Source organism: Perca fluviatilis, chromosome 8 (assembly GCF_010015445.1).
Source record: "Perca fluviatilis chromosome 8, GENO_Pfluv_1.0, whole genome shotgun sequence".
Classification (NCBI taxonomy): domain Eukaryota; kingdom Metazoa; phylum Chordata; class Actinopteri; order Perciformes; family Percidae; genus Perca; species Perca fluviatilis.
The window spans coordinates 1,472,920-1,490,419 of NC_053119.1; the positions used below are offsets into that span (position 1 = coordinate 1,472,920).

General features: G+C 41.6%; 3 protein-coding genes across 5 annotated transcripts in view; all 3 read left to right on the top strand.

Moving 5' to 3' along the window:
- The window catches only part of LOC120563571, a 21,101-nt gene extending 14,664 nt beyond the window's left edge, over positions 1 to 6,437 (top strand). For both annotated transcript variants that reach the window (XR_005639980.1, XR_005639979.1), the window contains 3 exons: positions 6,063 to 6,097; positions 6,178 to 6,300; positions 6,405 to 6,437. The gene's annotated coding sequence lies outside the window, so the exon portion shown is untranslated. The remainder of the gene's footprint in view (positions 1 to 6,062; positions 6,098 to 6,177; positions 6,301 to 6,404) is intronic.
- LOC120563575 (histone-lysine N-methyltransferase KMT5C-like) lies at positions 4,991 to 6,055 on the top strand. The gene has a single exon (XM_039807816.1). It carries the CDS (start codon positions 5,024 to 5,026, stop codon positions 5,912 to 5,914), a length of 891 nt encoding a protein of 296 aa, XP_039663750.1. The 5' UTR covers positions 4,991 to 5,023; the 3' UTR covers positions 5,915 to 6,055.
- A 249-nt stretch (positions 6,438 to 6,686) lies between the features above and the next one.
- Positions 6,687 to 17,500, top strand: part of LOC120563573 — a 10,938-nt gene continuing 124 nt past the window's right edge. Inside the window, exons 1-8 of one of the 2 annotated variants that reach the window (XM_039807813.1) lie at positions 6,687 to 6,742; positions 6,878 to 7,498; positions 7,633 to 7,816; positions 8,032 to 8,255; positions 8,349 to 8,420; positions 8,517 to 8,683; positions 8,877 to 9,128; positions 9,289 to 9,939. In XM_039807813.1, the coding sequence (XP_039663747.1) occupies positions 6,703 to 6,742; positions 6,878 to 7,498; positions 7,633 to 7,816; positions 8,032 to 8,255; positions 8,349 to 8,420; positions 8,517 to 8,683; positions 8,877 to 9,128; positions 9,289 to 9,906 (2,178 nt within the window). In that variant the 5' untranslated portion in view covers positions 6,687 to 6,702 and the 3' untranslated portion in view covers positions 9,907 to 9,939. Of the gene's footprint in view, positions 6,743 to 6,877; positions 7,499 to 7,632; positions 7,817 to 8,031; positions 8,256 to 8,348; positions 8,421 to 8,516; positions 8,684 to 8,876; positions 9,129 to 9,288; positions 10,416 to 17,500 lie in introns of those variants that run through there. The other variant, XM_039807812.1, reaches the window with a different exon arrangement.

Sequence of the window (17,500 nt, forward strand, 5' to 3'; positions counted from 1 at the left end):
AGACTGGAGGATTGGGTGGGATGTACGGCTATGTGGGTTAAAAATAAATTTTCTGTTTTTGTAAAAAGTGTTGTGTTGAGTGTTAACGGGAGGTCTATGATCTGTGAATTGGGAATGAACAAGTATGTCTTTAAGATTTCTGTTTTTCCGATAGGCGGAAATAGTTTTATGGTTGGTAAATGCTTGGTGTTGTGTTTGCAAAATGTTGTAATTGTGTTTAATGTAGTGATGTAATCTGGTGGTCTGTTGGGAGTAAGTGGATACAAACGGAATGATCAGAAAAGGAGTTTGGTTGGGGTTAGGATGGGGATGAGAGTTGGGGTGAGGATAAGGGTTAAGGTCAGGGTTGGGGTTTGGATGAGGGTGGGGGGTAGGGTTAGGTTTGGGTTAAAACGTAGGGTTAGGGTTAGGGTGAGGGTAAGGGTGGGAATTGGGGTTAGGATTAGACTGAGGGTTGGGGTTAGGGTGTGGATGAGGGTTGGGGTGAGGATGAAGGTTAAGGTTAGAGGAAGGATGTGGAATTTTGGAATTGCGCAATTCCAAATTTCCCTTCCAAGATTCCAACTTTTAAATTCAAAATGTGGAATCTTGGAATCAGTTCAATAATTGACCATTGGGGTCACCATCATACAATTTTTAACCAGATTCCACATTTCACATTCCACATTCCATAATTCTACATTCCATATATATTACACTCAATCCATTTTTATATATATTACCATTGTAAAATGTCAAATATACAAGATTCCACAATCTACATTCCACATTCCATATAAATTGCACTCAGTCCATTTTTCCATATATTACCATTGTTAAATGTCAAATATTCACCAGATGTGTTAAATATGTGTTTAATAACTCAGAAGTCTCAAAATTGACCCACTTTACCAGTGCGACCCCAGCATTCAGCCGCAATGGGTCCTAAGTCTCTATCCCATTGTTTTGCCCCAAATTGGTCCCGAGAAGACGGCAGGCCAATGGGCTTGCTGGCAAGGTGCAAATTTGGAACTTTTGAACGTTGGTCTTGGAGGCCCGCAAGGCAGCGCTCGACGTAAAGGGCCCGACGCGCTGAGCCGGGGGGTCATCAAACCAATGCTCCACCACCTTCCTGTCCCGAGCTATGGGGCGCCAAATGTTGAGGTTTTTCACCAAATTGAAGGCCATATCAATTGAAGGGAAGGAGCCTGGTGTGTGCTAGATACACAGTTGGAAAGATCTCAGAGAGCTCTATCACATAGGTCAGGTTTTGGCATCATAGAGTGGTGGGCTTTTGATCTTTTTTTCCCTGAGACGTACATCAAAAAGAGAGACGTTGTCAGAGTCGCCCCGAGACGCTGTCAAACATATGTCAGCGCCGTACAGCTACTGCCTTCTTTGGGACCAAAGTTGCTCAGGAGCGACGAAACGCACGTATTCTCGTTGCTCTCAAAGTCCTGAGTACAGCGGCCTTACAATGAGCTTTCTGCGTCGCATCGTTGCGGAGAAATGTGGGCTCAAACCCATGAAATTGCTAATGTACAAGGTGGAAATTTGGAATTATGGAATGATAATCTGGAAGCAATTGATGATGTCACAGTTAGGGTTGGGTCAGGGTTAGGACCACCCACATTTGGTCAAGGGTACAGTTCAGGCAGCTGAACAACATATGTGAAGCAGAGGTGGAAAAATCACTTTTGAAAATTTCATCAAAAATGGCTTCAGAACACAAAAAGGCCATTTAAGCACATTGGGAAATCAATGCGGGGGAAGGGAGAAATTCCAACTTTTGAAGCGTGGGTCGTAGAGCCACAAGCAAGGCATGGGCGGAAAGGGCCCGGCGAGCCGAGCAGGGGGAGCTTTGATTTAAAGCTCCACCCCCTTCCTGTCCAAAGTTAAGGGGGCCCAAAATAAATCCAAATTTTAATTTAATTGCCTTCCAGATGTTGACCTTTTGATGTTTTGGCATCACATTTGGGGCCCTTCCTTTGGGGCCACACGTTCAAAAAAATTACCATCGCAACGGTGCCATGCGGGTCACTCTAAGTCAAAGGCTTCAAAAATAATGGGGGCCTAAAGTCATTCCAGATTTCCATCTAATTGACTTCCAGATTTTGCTCCTTCATAAATGACCTTTGGCCTCACTTTTGGGGCCCTTCCTTTGGGGCCACAGGGTCAAAAAAATTACCAAGTCATACGGTGGATACCGGCTCCGATTCAAAGCAAGGTCCAAGTCTCTAGCACCTTGCACTGCCGAATACCAGCCAAAAAGACACTATAAAGGGATAGGCCAAAATTGGGAATCTGACCTTTTGACCTTTGCATTTAAAGGTGGATTACTCAGGAATGCAAGGGGCTAGGGACACGGGCCCAACTGTTCCGAACAGCCCTCGGGGAGCCTTACAACATATGTCAGAACCAGGACCGTAGCACCTTTTTTTAGGGTCGAACTCCAATCTGATCCCCAACAATACAGGCTGAAGAAAAAGTGTAGATTCTAAGGGGATTTGTCTTGGGAGGGTCAAACACGCTATCTTGCTCATTTTAAGTCTTAGGGCCTCGATCCAGACATCGCCGGAAAGGTCTCGCCGAGCCGGAGTCGGCCATCTTGGAACCAACGCTCTACTCCTTTGCAGTCAGGAGCTAGGGGGCGTTAAAGGTTCAATTCCGCTACCTTTTCAAGGGTCATAAATCACAGACCAAAGCACTCAGAGATGTGGGAGGGGCACCATTGGAAAGCTTTCAAAAAGTTCTATCACATATGTCTCCCCCCAGCAGGTGGCGCCCTTCTGGGGCCAACTCCGCAACGCAAGGGGTTACAGGCGCGGTCTTGGCATTGTCCCGTAGCCCTCGTTCTGCCCATCGCAAGGGTGCCATGCGGGTCACTCTAAGTCAAAGGCTTCAAAAATAATGGGGGCCTAAAGGAATAATCTGGAATGTTTTCAATGGGTCATATTTCAAAGACCCTTCAAGTTATCAGGCTGACTCTTACAGGAAATGAAAGCCTGGAGATTGCTGAATCCAATGAATGGTGCAGGGTCACTCTAGGTACATGTATTGATGAGTTACAAGTGCTTCCACATTTTCATCTATTTTAATGCTCATAGATGAAAATCTGGAATTTATACATTGGGTCATATTTCAAAGACCGTTAAAGGTATCAGGCTGATTCTAATAGGAAATGAAAGCCTGGAGATTTCTGAATCCAATAAAGGGTGCAGGGTCACTCTAGGTACATGTACTGATGAGGGTTGACCCTAAACCTAACCCCCCCCCCCTAACCCTGCTCATAGATGTAAATCTGGAATGTTTTCATTGGCTCATATTTCAACGACCGTTTGAGGTATCAGCCTGATTCTATTAGGAAATGAAAGCCTGGAGATTGCTGAATCCAACGAATGGTGCAGGGTCACTCTAGGTACATGTGCTGATGAGTTATAAGGCTTGCAATTGCTTCCAAATTCTCATCTATTTCACTGCTCATAGATGAAAATCTGGAATTTATTCATTGGGTCATATTTCAAAGACCCTTTAAGGTATCAGGCTGATTCTAACAGGAAATGAAAGCCTGGAGATTGTTGAATCCAACTAAGGGTGCAGGGTCACTCTAGGTACATGTGCTGATGAGTTATAAGGCTTGCAAGTGCTTCCAAATTTTCATCTATTTCAGGGCTCATAGATGAAAATCTGGAATATTTTCAATGGGTCATATTTCAAAGACCCTTTAAGGTATCAGGCTGATTCTAACAAGACATGAAAGCCTGGAGACTGCTGAATCCAACAAGGGGTGCAGGGTCACTCTAGGTACATGTGTTGATGAGTTATAAGGCTTGCAAGTGCTTCCAAATTTGCCGAATACGAGCCAAAAAGACATTGTGAACTTTAAAAATAAATCGTTTTATAGCACTGTGTGCTTTTAATTGTCTGCTAGCATGCTAGCGCTGGCGTTAGCATTAGCATGCATTAGCGCTAGCATTAGCATGCATTAGTGTTCATAAATGAAAGTAAGAAGTACTGTACTTCCACATTTCAATATATTGTACTTCCACATTTCAATATATTGTATGATGCAGCCACATAGATTAAAATGTGAACTTCCTTTGTCAGAAAGAAGTAATAGGAATTAGGAAATTCATTAGCAGAAGAAGCAGACACATGGTGAGTAAGCTTGAATGTGGTATTCAGGTGTCTATTGTACAAAATGTGTTGAAAATGGATTGTCTTTGCCTTATTTCATCGTCTAACATCACAATGTTATGTTTTTCAGTGCTTTTATGCACTTGTGAACTTTAAAAAAAATCGTTTTATAGCATTGTGTGCTTTTTATCATGTCTGCTAGCATGCTAGCGCTAGCGTTAGCTTTAGCATGCTAGCGCTAGCATTAGCATGCTAACACATTGAAATCATAAGTATTCTGAAAGCTCAGCAGAGTTTCTTTGCCAATACCTCAACACTGGGTCTCAGGTAAAGGAGTGATGTTAATTTTATGGGTGCTGAAACCCAGCAGCCAAACACCAAACCTGTGGCTAGCACTATGATGCATAGATGTCATGCTAGCTAGCATAGATGTCATCTTAGACCTAGCTACTTCCTGTGTTTTTTTTCTTTTTATGACATGGATCTAAATGTGGAATTTCAATTGGACATTCTACTTCCTGTACACACAGGAAGTAGCTAGCGCTAGTGACATAGATGTAAATATGGAATATTAAGAAATTACAATCTGTCATATATATATATTAGTAATTGGAATACCTAGCGCTAGCTACTTCCTGTGTAACAGGAAGTTGAACATTTTATGACATAGATGTAAATGTGGAATATTTCCAAATTCCAATCTGTCTTATATATTATTAATCAGAATACCTAGCGTTAGCTACTTCCTGTGTAACACGACATAGTCATGACATGACATAGATGTAAATGTGGAATATTTAAAAATTCAAATTTGTCATATATATTAGCTGCAGTTAATATATATATATATATATATATATATATATATATATATATATTAAATCTCCCAGCATGACAGTTGGAGAAAATGGACAGCGGGACCAGAATGACTGTTATGGAGCTGTGTGAGGTGGATGACGTGGCCACGGGTTTGGTTTTGGACCCTCTGCTTGGTTTCAGCACCCATAAAATGAACATTGCTCCTTTACCTGAGACCCAGCATTGGGATATTCTTAAAGAAACTCTGCTGAGCTTTCAGCATACGCAGGATTTTAACAAGACATTCAATGCACTGACCGCTGGGGAATATTTTAATGCTGTGGGAAGCCATCATCAGGAACTGCTGAGGCAACAGGTCTATCGCTACCTCAGTGCCTTCCTTTTGGACAGTGGTGTCAAGATAGAGTCCACTGATAGATACTCTTGTGAGACAAACGGAGCGAAGGTAACCTCAACAAAGCACTGGTTTCCAGGACAGCGTATTGAGGTCATGCTGGGCTGCATAGCAGAGTTTAGTCCTGCCGACAGTGCTGTGCTGAAGGCTGGAGTCAATGACTTCAGCGTGATGTATTCCTTGCGCAGAAAATGCGATCAGCTCTGGCTCGGGCCTGCACGTTTCATAAACCACGACTGCAACCCAAACGCCAAATACGTTGCTTGCAAGTTTGTTGCTTATGTTGACGTAATTAGACCCATCTCACCTGGCGAGGAGATCACCTGCTGTTATTGTCAAAACTTTTTTGGGGACGAAAATGAAGCGTGTGAATGCTGCACCTGTGAGAGGAATGGAGAAGGTCACTTTAAACAAAGAAGGAAGCTACCTCATTGTGAGGAAAAAAGGCTGAGACCAAGAAGTGAGGCTGGCACAGTGCACATACAAAAATTCACTCACACTATTGAAATAAATAAGAGTGGTAAAAGTACAGAAGCTGAAAAAGAACATTTTGTGCAAGAACTTCCACATTCTCATCTATTTTAGTGCTCATAAATGAAAATCTGGAATTTTTTCATTGGGTCATATTTCAAAGATTGTTTAAGGTATCAGGCTGATTCTAATAGTCAGTTTTCCAATTTTTTACATTAACATTGTGAACACTTGTCTTTCTTAAACCCATCTAAATGCACAGGTGGCAGTGCTGTGACTGAAAACGTTGTCAAGATGGTAAGTAGAAATCAATATAGAGTGTACTTTTGATAGTTAGCTGAGAATGGCAGAGTCTTAATTTGGTGTTCTATCTGCAGTCCACAAAGGTTTCGCGGAGTCTGCCATGCGAGCTTCTCTAACCTGAAGCAACACCTTACTGTATCGCACACTATACCTAATAAGGAGGAATTTAAGCTCCTCATGAAGTATGGAAATGGACGGTAAGAATAATTCTAATAAGTTTCTCACATTCATGCAAAGATATCCTGTTATGTTACCGGCTTGGACTTCCTGGACTCACTTATTTTTCTTTTTCCTATCGCAGAACTACAAAACGTTTAGACTGCAGCCTGTGTGGGAAAAAGATCTTGTTCCGGCTGGACAAGCATCTACAAGAGGCGCATGACATGTTTTCACAAGAGGTAAGTGTATTTAATTGGTTTTAATTTGGCAAAAACACATGTGCAAGATCTGTTGTAAATGTAATGTTTTTGCCCTCTTAAGTTTGTCTAATATTAGAATTTGTCTGTTAATAGGATCGAGAACCCATCTTAAAACAGTCAAAAAGGGCAGCAATTATTAAAGAACTTGCAGAACCTTCGAGCTCTGAGCCAGATAAGCCAATGATTTCCGCCTTGGACATGGGTATTACCCAGGAAAATGGTACTTTTAAGTTGTTTTAATATTATGTAGGTTGTTATGGCTTTTCTGTACCAACCAGAAATGTTGTGACATAAACAGAAATTTGGAAGTACAAGGTTTTAATTTAACATTTAAATCACTTAAATTTCATTACAGAGGATGAAATGCCAAGCTTTGAAGTGCAAATGTCAGAAGACGAGGAAGATTTGGATGCCCAAGAACCCGGGCCCTCTTCCGCTTTCATGGGGGTTACTGGCGGTCAGCAACTTTCTCCTACACCTAACCGTGGGTCCGACGACTCCGCCTCTTCCAGTTTGGAGACCAGCATAAGGGTTACTGCCGGTGAGGAACTTTGTCCCACACCTGTCCCTGGGCCCGCCGACTCCGCCTCTTCCAGTTTGGAGACCGGCGTTAGCGATACTGCCGGTCATCTCACACCTGTCCCTTGGCCCCACGACCCCCCCTCTACCAGTGCGGAGACCAGCGTTAGCGATACTGCCGGTCATCTCACACCTGTCCCTGGGCCCCACAGCTCCAGCACTTTACGTGGCCCTACTGCTGGTCAGGTGCTGCTTTCCACCCCTCTTCGTGGGTCCCCCAAGTCTGTTTCAAGTTGCCAAGGCTGCAAGGACCTCTCTGTCAGGGTGCTGCAACTGGAAAAAAAAGTGGAGACATTAATGGGAGGACATACCCCGACACGCAGACCATTTAAACTAACGCTGTCTGCACAAAAAGGAGAGCATGTCAACAAGGTGACAAAGGGGGATCATTTATTTGGTAAGTTTTCCTTTCTTTTTAAGTTAAGATTTTGTGGAGAGAGGATAGAGACATTTCCAGTTAGCTAATTCTTTCCCTTTTCACCTTTGTTTCTTGGGGTTGTCAAACTAATATTAAATGTTTTTTAACTGCAGACAGGATTCTGAAAGATTTCCAGAAGTTTAGGCTGGGCTCTAGATCCGGAAAGAAAGACGCGGAAAATGCTCGTCAGTCAGCGAGCCATGGTCTGCGTTTCTGCATGTATATGGCTTCTGGACTACCTACAAGTGCTATTGCTGAGGACCTAAAGTTCCTGACACAAATCGACAAATTGCGGGGGTAAGTATTTTGCATCTGATATTTTTCTTGGCCTAAAAATTTTAAACAAGCACAAAGTACTATCAAATACAAAACAAATGTTTCTCTTATCTATTAATTCCAAATTTTAATCTATGGTGTTTTGAAATAGATGAGAATTGGGAAAAGGGAGCATGGAATGTGGTAGAACTGGGAGTCAGATTCTGTCACTTGTAACTCCTTGCCTTTCCCCACAGTTTAACGGCTTACCTGTCCAACAAAGGCTACGCCCCAACAACAATCAAAAATATGCTCAACAATATCATCTTGTTTCTCCGCCACGTGGAAAACACATTTCAAAAGGCCAGCAAGCTCAGCAAGAAGCACTTTCAAACACTGCATTATGAGCTGAAAAGGATCGTGGCAGATGTCCACAAAAAATTAGTCGTCCATCGCCAAAAGGTGTTACGCGTAAAGACAGGTAAATGTTTTCAATTTCTTTCATTCTGGTATTGTTTACTTTCTCAAAATGAAATCATATAGTCATCTAAATCAAGTCAAACTGTTTTTGCAGACAATCAGCTTAGCGCTATGAATGAAAACCAATTCATGATTACCGCCAGGCGACGTATTCCGCAACTGATTGGTAAGTAGACTTCATTATTGACATTGTATTCCATCTTCTTCAATAGATTGCATTCTTAACTGTATTTTTCTGTCTATATCTTGCAATGTTTTATAGAAAGCGTACCTTGCCATGAGGGGGAGGAGCACTCGATTCTGATGGGATACATCATGGGCTACCTGGCCATGCTTAGTGGACACAGATCCATTGCCATCAACAACTTGACCAAGCAGCAGGTCATCAACTGCGAGAGTTGGAAGGATGGCAAGCACTTCCAAGTTCTGGTTAGTATTTATTTATGGGTGGTGGGTCCAAGCAATGAACATTTCAATGGTGAAATTAACATTAGTGTCTTTGTTGAAGTCAGCATTTCATAGTCCCATGAGCCACACATACAAGCCACCAGTGCATCGTTCTGATCTTTAAAGTCCACCTCTCCACAGAAATACACTAATGTTCTGCATTTTATATCCTAAGGTGGATGACCACAAAACTGTGGCCACTTTTGGACAAGCGGCATTTGCCCTAAACAAGGAGGAGTATAGCTGGCTTGAATCTTTGGCAAAAGGTTCTTGCTGTGAGCCAGGCAAGAAGGGAAAGTACATCTTCCATTCAGCGCTTGGCAAGCAGGTCCAGAAGCCTGGAAACCTCCTCAATCTGGCTTGGGGGGATGCCGGCATGCAGGGAAGCATCACTTTTAACCAGATCCGGAGCAGCGTCTCCACTCAAGTAAGAACTTAATATAAGTTGGATTCTGGCCATAGAATCTAACTTTGGAAGCAGGAATCCTCAATTTTGGGAGCGTTGATTAAGCCTTTTTAGACACAGTAGCTCAAAGGACTGTTTTCATTTCAAACTTTTGTAAAAACTTCTTTCTTCGGGTTTCCAGGCCAGCCAACACCTCACCGAGAAGGAGCGTAAAGAGGTGGCAAAATCCATGTGTCATGACCCCACCACGGCAGATAGATTTTATGTTGCTCTGCCAGACAAAGAGGCCGCATTCAACACCAGAAACCTCCGGCTGAAAGCACTGATGAGCGCTGTGGATCATGATGAAGATGAAGCTGAAGATGAGGATAAGGAAGGGGAAGAGGAAGCCGGCAGCACAAGTTCCAGTGAAGAAGAACCCCCTTATGATGACCGCACGGAGTCAGATTCAGCTCCCTCTGAGGAGGAGATGGCAGAATGGAGAGAATGGAAGAAAATGACTCAGAAAACCTCCAAAAGAAAATTGTTCCTTGGGGATCAGCAAACTGGATTAAATACGACCAAGAAGTGTAAGATAGTGGTTAAAAAACTTGGGACTCCAATTGCGAAGTTTTACATGAGTAAAGCCACTGTCTCCAAGCCTCTGGAAACAGCCCCTGTAGAGCTGGCTCCAGGGCCTGCGCCAGCACCCCCCAAAAGACTGGAGGAAACCCCAGCAGCGGAAGAAGGCCCGGCAGCGGAAGAAGGCCCGGCAGCGGAAGAAGGCCCGGCAGCGGAAGAAGGCCCGGCAGCAAAATAAGGCCCAGGAACTGAGGTTTTTTTAGTAAGAGTGGTGAGTTCAAAGAAACTACTTCTTTTGTTTACACTTTAAAAAAGAATTTCACTGGAACTTTTTTTTGTTTTCTCTCTTTTTGGGAAGGCATGGTGATTTTTGTTTGGTGGACAATTTAATTTTTTACACTAACAATACTTTGGATTTAATGCATAATTAATGGCACTTTATTTTTAAGGCTTGGTGATATTTTTTTGGAGGAAAATTTATTTAATTTTTTCCACTAACGATACTTTGGATTTTATGCATAATTAATGGCACTTTATTTTTAAGGCTTGGTGATATTTGTTTGGTGGACAATTTATTTAATTTTTTTCACTAACGATATTTTTGAATTATTGCTGAATTTTTAGTTTTTATGGCACGTCATTTTTGTGCACGGGTTCAGGTTTTATTGCTGAATTTTTACTTTTTACAGCACTTTATTCTTTTGCACAGGTTCATTTTTTGTGGATAAATAAATCTTCATAAATGTTCATTTTTGTCTCTGCCTCTTGCTTTGGGTTTTGATAAGTACTCCATATTAGACTACACACACTAATGCACTAAATATTATTATTTCACCTGTTCATATTTCAAAGACCGTTAAAGGTATCAGGTTGATTCTAATATGAAATGAAAGCCTGGAGATTTCTGAATCCAATAAAGGGTGCTAGGTCACTCTAGGTACATGTGCTGATGAGTTATAAGGCTTTCAAGTGCTTCCAAATTTTCATCTATTTCAGGGCTCATAGATGAAAATCTGGAATGTTTTCAATGGGTCATATTTCAAAGACCCTTCAAGTTATCAGCCTGATTCTTACAGGGAATGAAAGCCTAGAGAATGCTGAATCCAACAAATGGTGCTAGGTCACTCTAGGTACATGTGCTGATGAGTTATAAGTAGTGATGCACTGAAATGAAAATTCTTGGCCGAAACCGAAAACCGAAAAAAGAGGAAACCAAGACCGAAAACCGAAACCGAAACACCGAAAGAAATTAAGCCAATTATTAGTACCATTGCATTTATGGCTATGACTGTGTAGCTACTAACTTTACTAAAATCAAGGCATTGCAATTGTATAAATTAATATTAAAGTTTAATTAAAAAAATATCTAGCAGAAATATGGCTACAATCTGATAGTCACATACAGTATACAGTAGCCTAAGAACAGAATAGCTTACCTATTGTTATTATTATTATTATTATTATTATTAATTGAGGCACTTTCTTGCAGGATTTCACTGAACATATCAGACAACGAGGGTGCATGCCCCTCATCTGGTGCGCGCGAGACAAGTCTTTTTTCTGCGCTCTGATCTCCTGCGCTGGGCGCTGCTCCGTCTCCTTTCCCACGCGGGTTCTCCGCATCCATCGCGGCCTGGATCATTTCTCGTGCGCCCTGCTTTATTTCCGCATCCAAGTAATGGTCTTTATAACGCGGATCAAGTACAGTCGCGATGAAGTGCAGAGGATCCGAACAGATCTCACTGAAACGTGTGCTGACAGACTCTAAGAGCGTACTTTTCATTGTTTTCACTCCGTGGTCCGTCTCAACCTCTTTACCTAGGAGACGCTTTGCAGGTGGAATGGATCGGGTACTGACACACGTGCAGGTCGCGTTTTCTGTTTGCGTCATCACAACATTTTCGGCCGTATTGTTTCGGTGATAAAGGTATTTCGGCCGAAAACCGAAAATGCCCTTTTGGGCCATTTTCGGCCGAAAATTTTCGGTGGCCGAATATTCGGTGCATCCCTAGTTATAAGGCTTTCAAGTGCTTCCAAATTTTCATCTATTTCAGGGATCATAGATGAAAATCTGGAATGTTTTCAATGGGTCATATTTCAAAGACCCTTGAAGTTATCAGGCTGATTCTTACAGGGAATGAAAGCCTAGAGAATGCTGAATCCAACAAATGGTGCTAGGTCACTCTAGGTACATGTGCTGATGAGTTATAAGGCTTTCAAGTGCTTCCAAATTTTCATCTATTTCAGGGCTCATAGATGAAAATCTGGAATGTTTTCAATGGGTCATATTTCAAAGACCCTTCAAGTTATCAGGCTGATTCTTACAGGGAATGAAAGCCTAGAGAATGCTGAATCCAACAAATGGTGCTAGGTCACTCTAGGTACATGTGCTGATGAGTTATAAGGCTTTCAAGTGCTTCCAAATTTTCATCTATTTCAGGGCTCATAGATGAAAATCTGGAATGGTTTCAATGGGTAATATTTCAAAGACCCTTCAAGTTATCAGGCTGATTCTTACAGGGAATGAAAGCCTAGAGAATGCTGAATCCAACGAATGGTGCTAGGTCACTCTAGGTACATGTGCTGATGAGTTATCAGGCTTTCAAATGCTTCAAAATTTTCATCTATTTCAGGGCTCATAGATGAAAATCTGGAATGGTTTCAATGGGTCATATTTCAAAGACCCTTCAAGTTATCAGGCTGATTCTTACAGGGAATGAAAGCCTAGAGAATGCTGAATCCAACGAATGGTGCTAGGTCACTCTAGGTACATGTGCTGATGAGTTATCAGGCTTTCAAATGCTTCCAAATTTTCATCTATTTCAGGGCTCATAGATGAAAATCTGGAATGGTTTCAATGGGTCATATTTCAAAGACCCTTCAAGTTATCAGGCTGATTCTTACAGGGAATGAAAGCCTAGAGAATGCTGAATCCAACGAATGGTGCAGGGTCACTCTAGGTACATGTGCTGATTAGTTATAAGGCTTTCAAGTGCTTCCAAATTTTCATCTATTTCAGGGCTCATAGATGAAAATCTGGAATGTTTTCAATGGGTCATATTTCAAAGACCCTTCGAGTTATCAGGCTGATTCTAACAGGAAATGAAAGCCTGGAGATTGCTGAATCCAACTAATGGTGCAGGGTCACTCTAGGTACATCTGCTGATGTGCTACCTTTTTTAAGGGTCATAAATCATGGACCAAAGCACTCAGAGATGTGGGAGGGGCACCAATGGAAAGCTTTCAAAGAGTTCTATCACATATGTCTCCCCCCAGCAGGTGGCGCCCTTCTGGGGCCAACTCTGCAACGCAAGGGGATACAGGCCTGTTCTCAGCGTTTTCCCATAGCCCGCGTTCTGCCCATCGCAACGGTGCCATGCGGGTCACTCTAGGTACATGTACTGATGAGTTATAAGGCTTTCAAGTGCTTCCAAATTTTCATCTATTTCAGGGCTCATAGATGAAAATCTGGAATGTTTTCAATGGGTCATATTTCAAAGACCCTTCGAGTTATCAGGCTGATTCTAACAGGAAATGAAAGCCTGGAGATTGCTGAATCCAATAATGGTGCAGGGTCACTCTAGGTACATCTGCTGATGTGCTACCTTTTTTAAGGGTCATAAATCATGGACCAAAGCACTCAGAGATGTGGGAGGGGCACCAATGGAAAGCTTTCAAAGAGTTCTATCACATATGTCTCCCCCCAGCAGGTGGCGCCCTTCTGGGGCCAACTCTGCAACGCAAGGGGATACAGGCCTGTTCTCAGCGTTTTCCCATAGCCCGCGTTCTGCCCATCGCAACGGTGCCATGCGGGTCACTCTAGGTACATGTACTGATGAGTTATAAGGCTTTCAAGTGCTTCCAAATTTTCATCTATTTCAGGGCTCATAGATGAAAATCTGGAATGTTTTCAATGGGTCATATTTCAAAGACCCTTCAAGTTATCAGCCTGATTCTATTAGGAAATGAAAGCCTGGAGATTGCTGAATCCAATGAATGGTGCAGGGTCACTCTAGGTACATGTGCTGATGAGTTATAAGGCTTTCAAGTGCTTCCAAATTTTCATCTATTTCAGGGCTCATAGATGAAAATCTGGAATGTTTTCAATGGGTCATATTTCAAAGACCCTTCAAGTTATCAGGCTGATTCTTACAGGGAATGAAAGCCTAGAGAATGCTGAATCCAACGAATGGTGCTAGGTCACTCTAGGTACATGTGCTGATGAGTTATAAGGCTTTCAATTGCTTCCAAATTTTCATCTATTTCAGGGCTCATAGATGAAAATCTGGAATGTTTTCAATGGGTCATATTTCAAAGACCCTTCAAGTTATCAGGCTGATTCTAACAGGAAATGAAAGCCTGGAGATTGCTGAATCCAACTAATGGTGGAGGGTCACTCTAGGTACATCTTCTGATGTGCTACCTTTTTTAAGGGTCATAAATCATGGACCAAAGCACTCAGAGATGTGGGAGGGGCACCAATGGAAAGCTTTCAAAGAGTTCTATCACATATGTCTCCCCCCAGCAGGTGGCGCCCTTCTGGGGCCAACTCTGCAACGCAAGCGGATACAGGCCTGTTCTCAGCGTTTTACCGTAGCCCGCGTTCTGCCCATCGCAACGGTGCCATGCGGGTCACTCTAGGTACATGTACTGATAAGTTATAAGGCTTTCAAGTGCTTCCAAATTTTCATCTATTTCAGGGCTCATAGATGAAAATCTGGAATGTTTTCAATGGGTCATATTTCAAAGACCCTTCAAGTTATTAGCCTGATTCTATTAGCAAATGAAAGCCTGGAGATTGCTGAATCAAACTAATGGTGCAGGGTCACTCTAGGTACATCTGCTGATGTGCTACCTTTTTTAAGGGTCATAAATCATGGACCAAAGCACTCAGAGATGTGGGAGGGGCACCAATGGAAAGCTTTCAAAGAGTTCTATCACATATGTCTTTCCCCAGCAGGTGGCGCCCTTCTGGGGCCAACTCTGCAACGCAAGGGGATACAGGCCTGTTCTCAGCGTTTTCCCGTAGCCCGCGTTCTGCCGATCGCAACGGTGCCATGCGGGTCACTCTAGGTACATGTACTGATGAGTTATAAGGCTTGAAAGTGCTTCCACATTTTCTTCTATTTCAGTGCTCATAGATGAAAATCTGGAATTTTTTCATTGGGTCATATTTCAAAGACCCTTTAAGGTATCAGGCTGATTCTAACAGGAAATGAAAGCCTGGAGATTGCTGAATCCAACTAACCAAAAAAATTGAATTGTTTCATTGGGTCATATTTTCATGGGGTGCAGGGTCACTCTAGGTACGTGTCATGATGAGTTATCAGGCTGGAGAGTGATTCCACATTGTGGCACTAATTCATGGAAAATGTGTAATTTTTTCATTGGGTCATATTTGAAAGGGGTGCAGTGTCACTCTAGGTACGTGTCATGATGAGTTATCAGGCTGGAGAGTGATTCCCCATTTTGGAAGTGATTCATGAAAAATGTGGGATTTTTTCATTGGGTCCTATTTGAAAGATTGGTTAATGTATCAGGCTGATTCCTATTAGAATTGGAAGCCTGAAGATTGATGAATCCAACAAGGGGTGCAGGGTCACTCTAGGTACATGTAATGATGAGTTATGAGGTTGGAGATTGATTCCACATATTGGCACTCATTCATTAAAAATGTGGAATTTTTTCAATGGGTCCTACTTGAAAGAATGTTGAAGGTATCAGGCTGATTCCAATGAGAAATGAAAGCCTGGGGATTGGTGAATCCAACAAGGGGTGCAGGGTCACTCTAGGTACATGTAGTGATGAGTTATGATAGTGCTTCCAGATTCCACATTCCAGATTCCACATTCCAGATTCCACATTCCAGATTCCACATTCCAGATTCCAAATTCCACATTTTTTCAATTGGTCATATTTCAAAGACCATTTGAGGTATCAAGCTGATTCCAATGCAAAATAGGAGTTTGGACGTTGGTCTTTCACTCAAGGTTTTGAATAGGAGGTATATAAAACCTCAAACTTTAGAGCCTGAGTTTTGAGCTGGCGTGAATTGCAATGGAAAGAGCATTAAAAATTGAGAGTTCTAACGTTGAAATTGTTGTAATCAGATTAAATATGGATACAGGAGAGCCTTGAGAATCCAGGCAAAAAAATGAATAAAATAGATTAGAAAGCGGAAGGACTTCCATATTTCCACCTATTGAATATAGCGCCCCTGGTGGATGGCGGAATATTGCATGGCGAGCAATCTTGATGAAATTAGTATCAAAATGTGCGGCAAAATGGTGCGAATTCAATGGCACAAGAATCAAAGCTCTATCTCATTCAGGGAATTTTTAAAAGCCAATATAAAATATTCCATAAATTGAAATGAGGTCACTTTGGGGCCCAGGAGCCCAAGAGAAACCTTTCTGACTAGGTCCCGGCCCTCTACGACCTTCAGAAAAAATGTGGAAGTAGTTAGGGTATCCCCTAATTAGGGTTAGGGGTTAGGGTTAGTTAGGGTTAATAACTGAAAACATGTTTTATATTTTAGATTCTTCAAAGTAGCCACCCTTTGCTTTTTTTATTAATAAGGGAAAAACTTCCACTAATGAACCCTGACAAAGCACACCTGTGAAGGTAAAACCATTTCAGGTGACTACCTCATGAAGCTCATTGAGAGAACACCAAGGGTTTGCAGAGTTATCAAAAAAGCAAAGGGTGGCTACTTTGAAGAATCTAAAATATAAGACATGTTTTCAGTTATTTCACACTTTTTTGTTAAGTACATAATTCCATATGTGTTCATTCATAGTTTTGATGCCTTCAGTGAGAATCTACAATGTAAATAGTCATGAAAATAAAAAGGAAACGCATTGAATGAGAAGGTGTCTCCAAACTTTTGGCCTGTACTGTGCAGGTATACTGATACAGATATGCAGTAGAATCGTCAAAATCTTGATTTCTTTGGAGCTGGGTTTTCTCCATAATTCCAGGGTCGATATGGACATGCTGGGCTTCAATTCAATTTTATTTATTTAAATCATAACGAGTTATCTCGAGACACTTTACAGATAGAGTAGGTCTAGACCACACTCTATAATTTACAAAGCCCCAACAATTACAGTAATTCAAGAGCAAGCATTGATACAGATATGGAGAAATATGACTCATAATAATGAAAGCAGTCGTGGTGAACAGTAGCAAGTACAGTACCGATAAAGATAATAGAACCATGACTAGAAGTAATAGTAGTAGTAGCAGTGGTGTAGTCTACTTGATACCTTGTATACCCAGTATACCCACTAAGACAGCTCCAGGATTTCCATATACCCACTTACAACATACTTTATATTATATGTTTGATATATATTGAATTGTCATTTGTTCTTTTTCTTCACATAGGATAAATAAAGGGATTTCCACCGTAAATTGGTGCATTAAAGCGTATCCAAATGCAACCAAAATGAAGTTGCTGACGCTCAACACTCAGACCCAGACCCCCCCACCCCCACTATGATATGCCTCCCCTTCCCCAAAGGCAGATTCTGGCCCATATATATATATATATATATATATATATATATATATATATATATATATATATATATATACTGTATATATATATACTGTATATACATCTATATACATATATAGATGTGTATATATATATATATATATATATATACATATATATACTGTATATACATATATATATGTATGTATATACATATATACATGTATATACCCACTACAATACATTAGACTACACCACTGGTAGTAGCAACCACATCTGGCTCTGCCCCTGATATCTGTTATAATGTTGTGTGTGTGTGTGTGTGTGTGTG

Coding starts and splice junctions, on each gene's coding strand:
- LOC120563575 (XM_039807816.1), top strand. CDS start 5,024: ATGGACAGCGGGACCAGAATGACTGTTATGGAGCTGTGTGAGGTGGAT.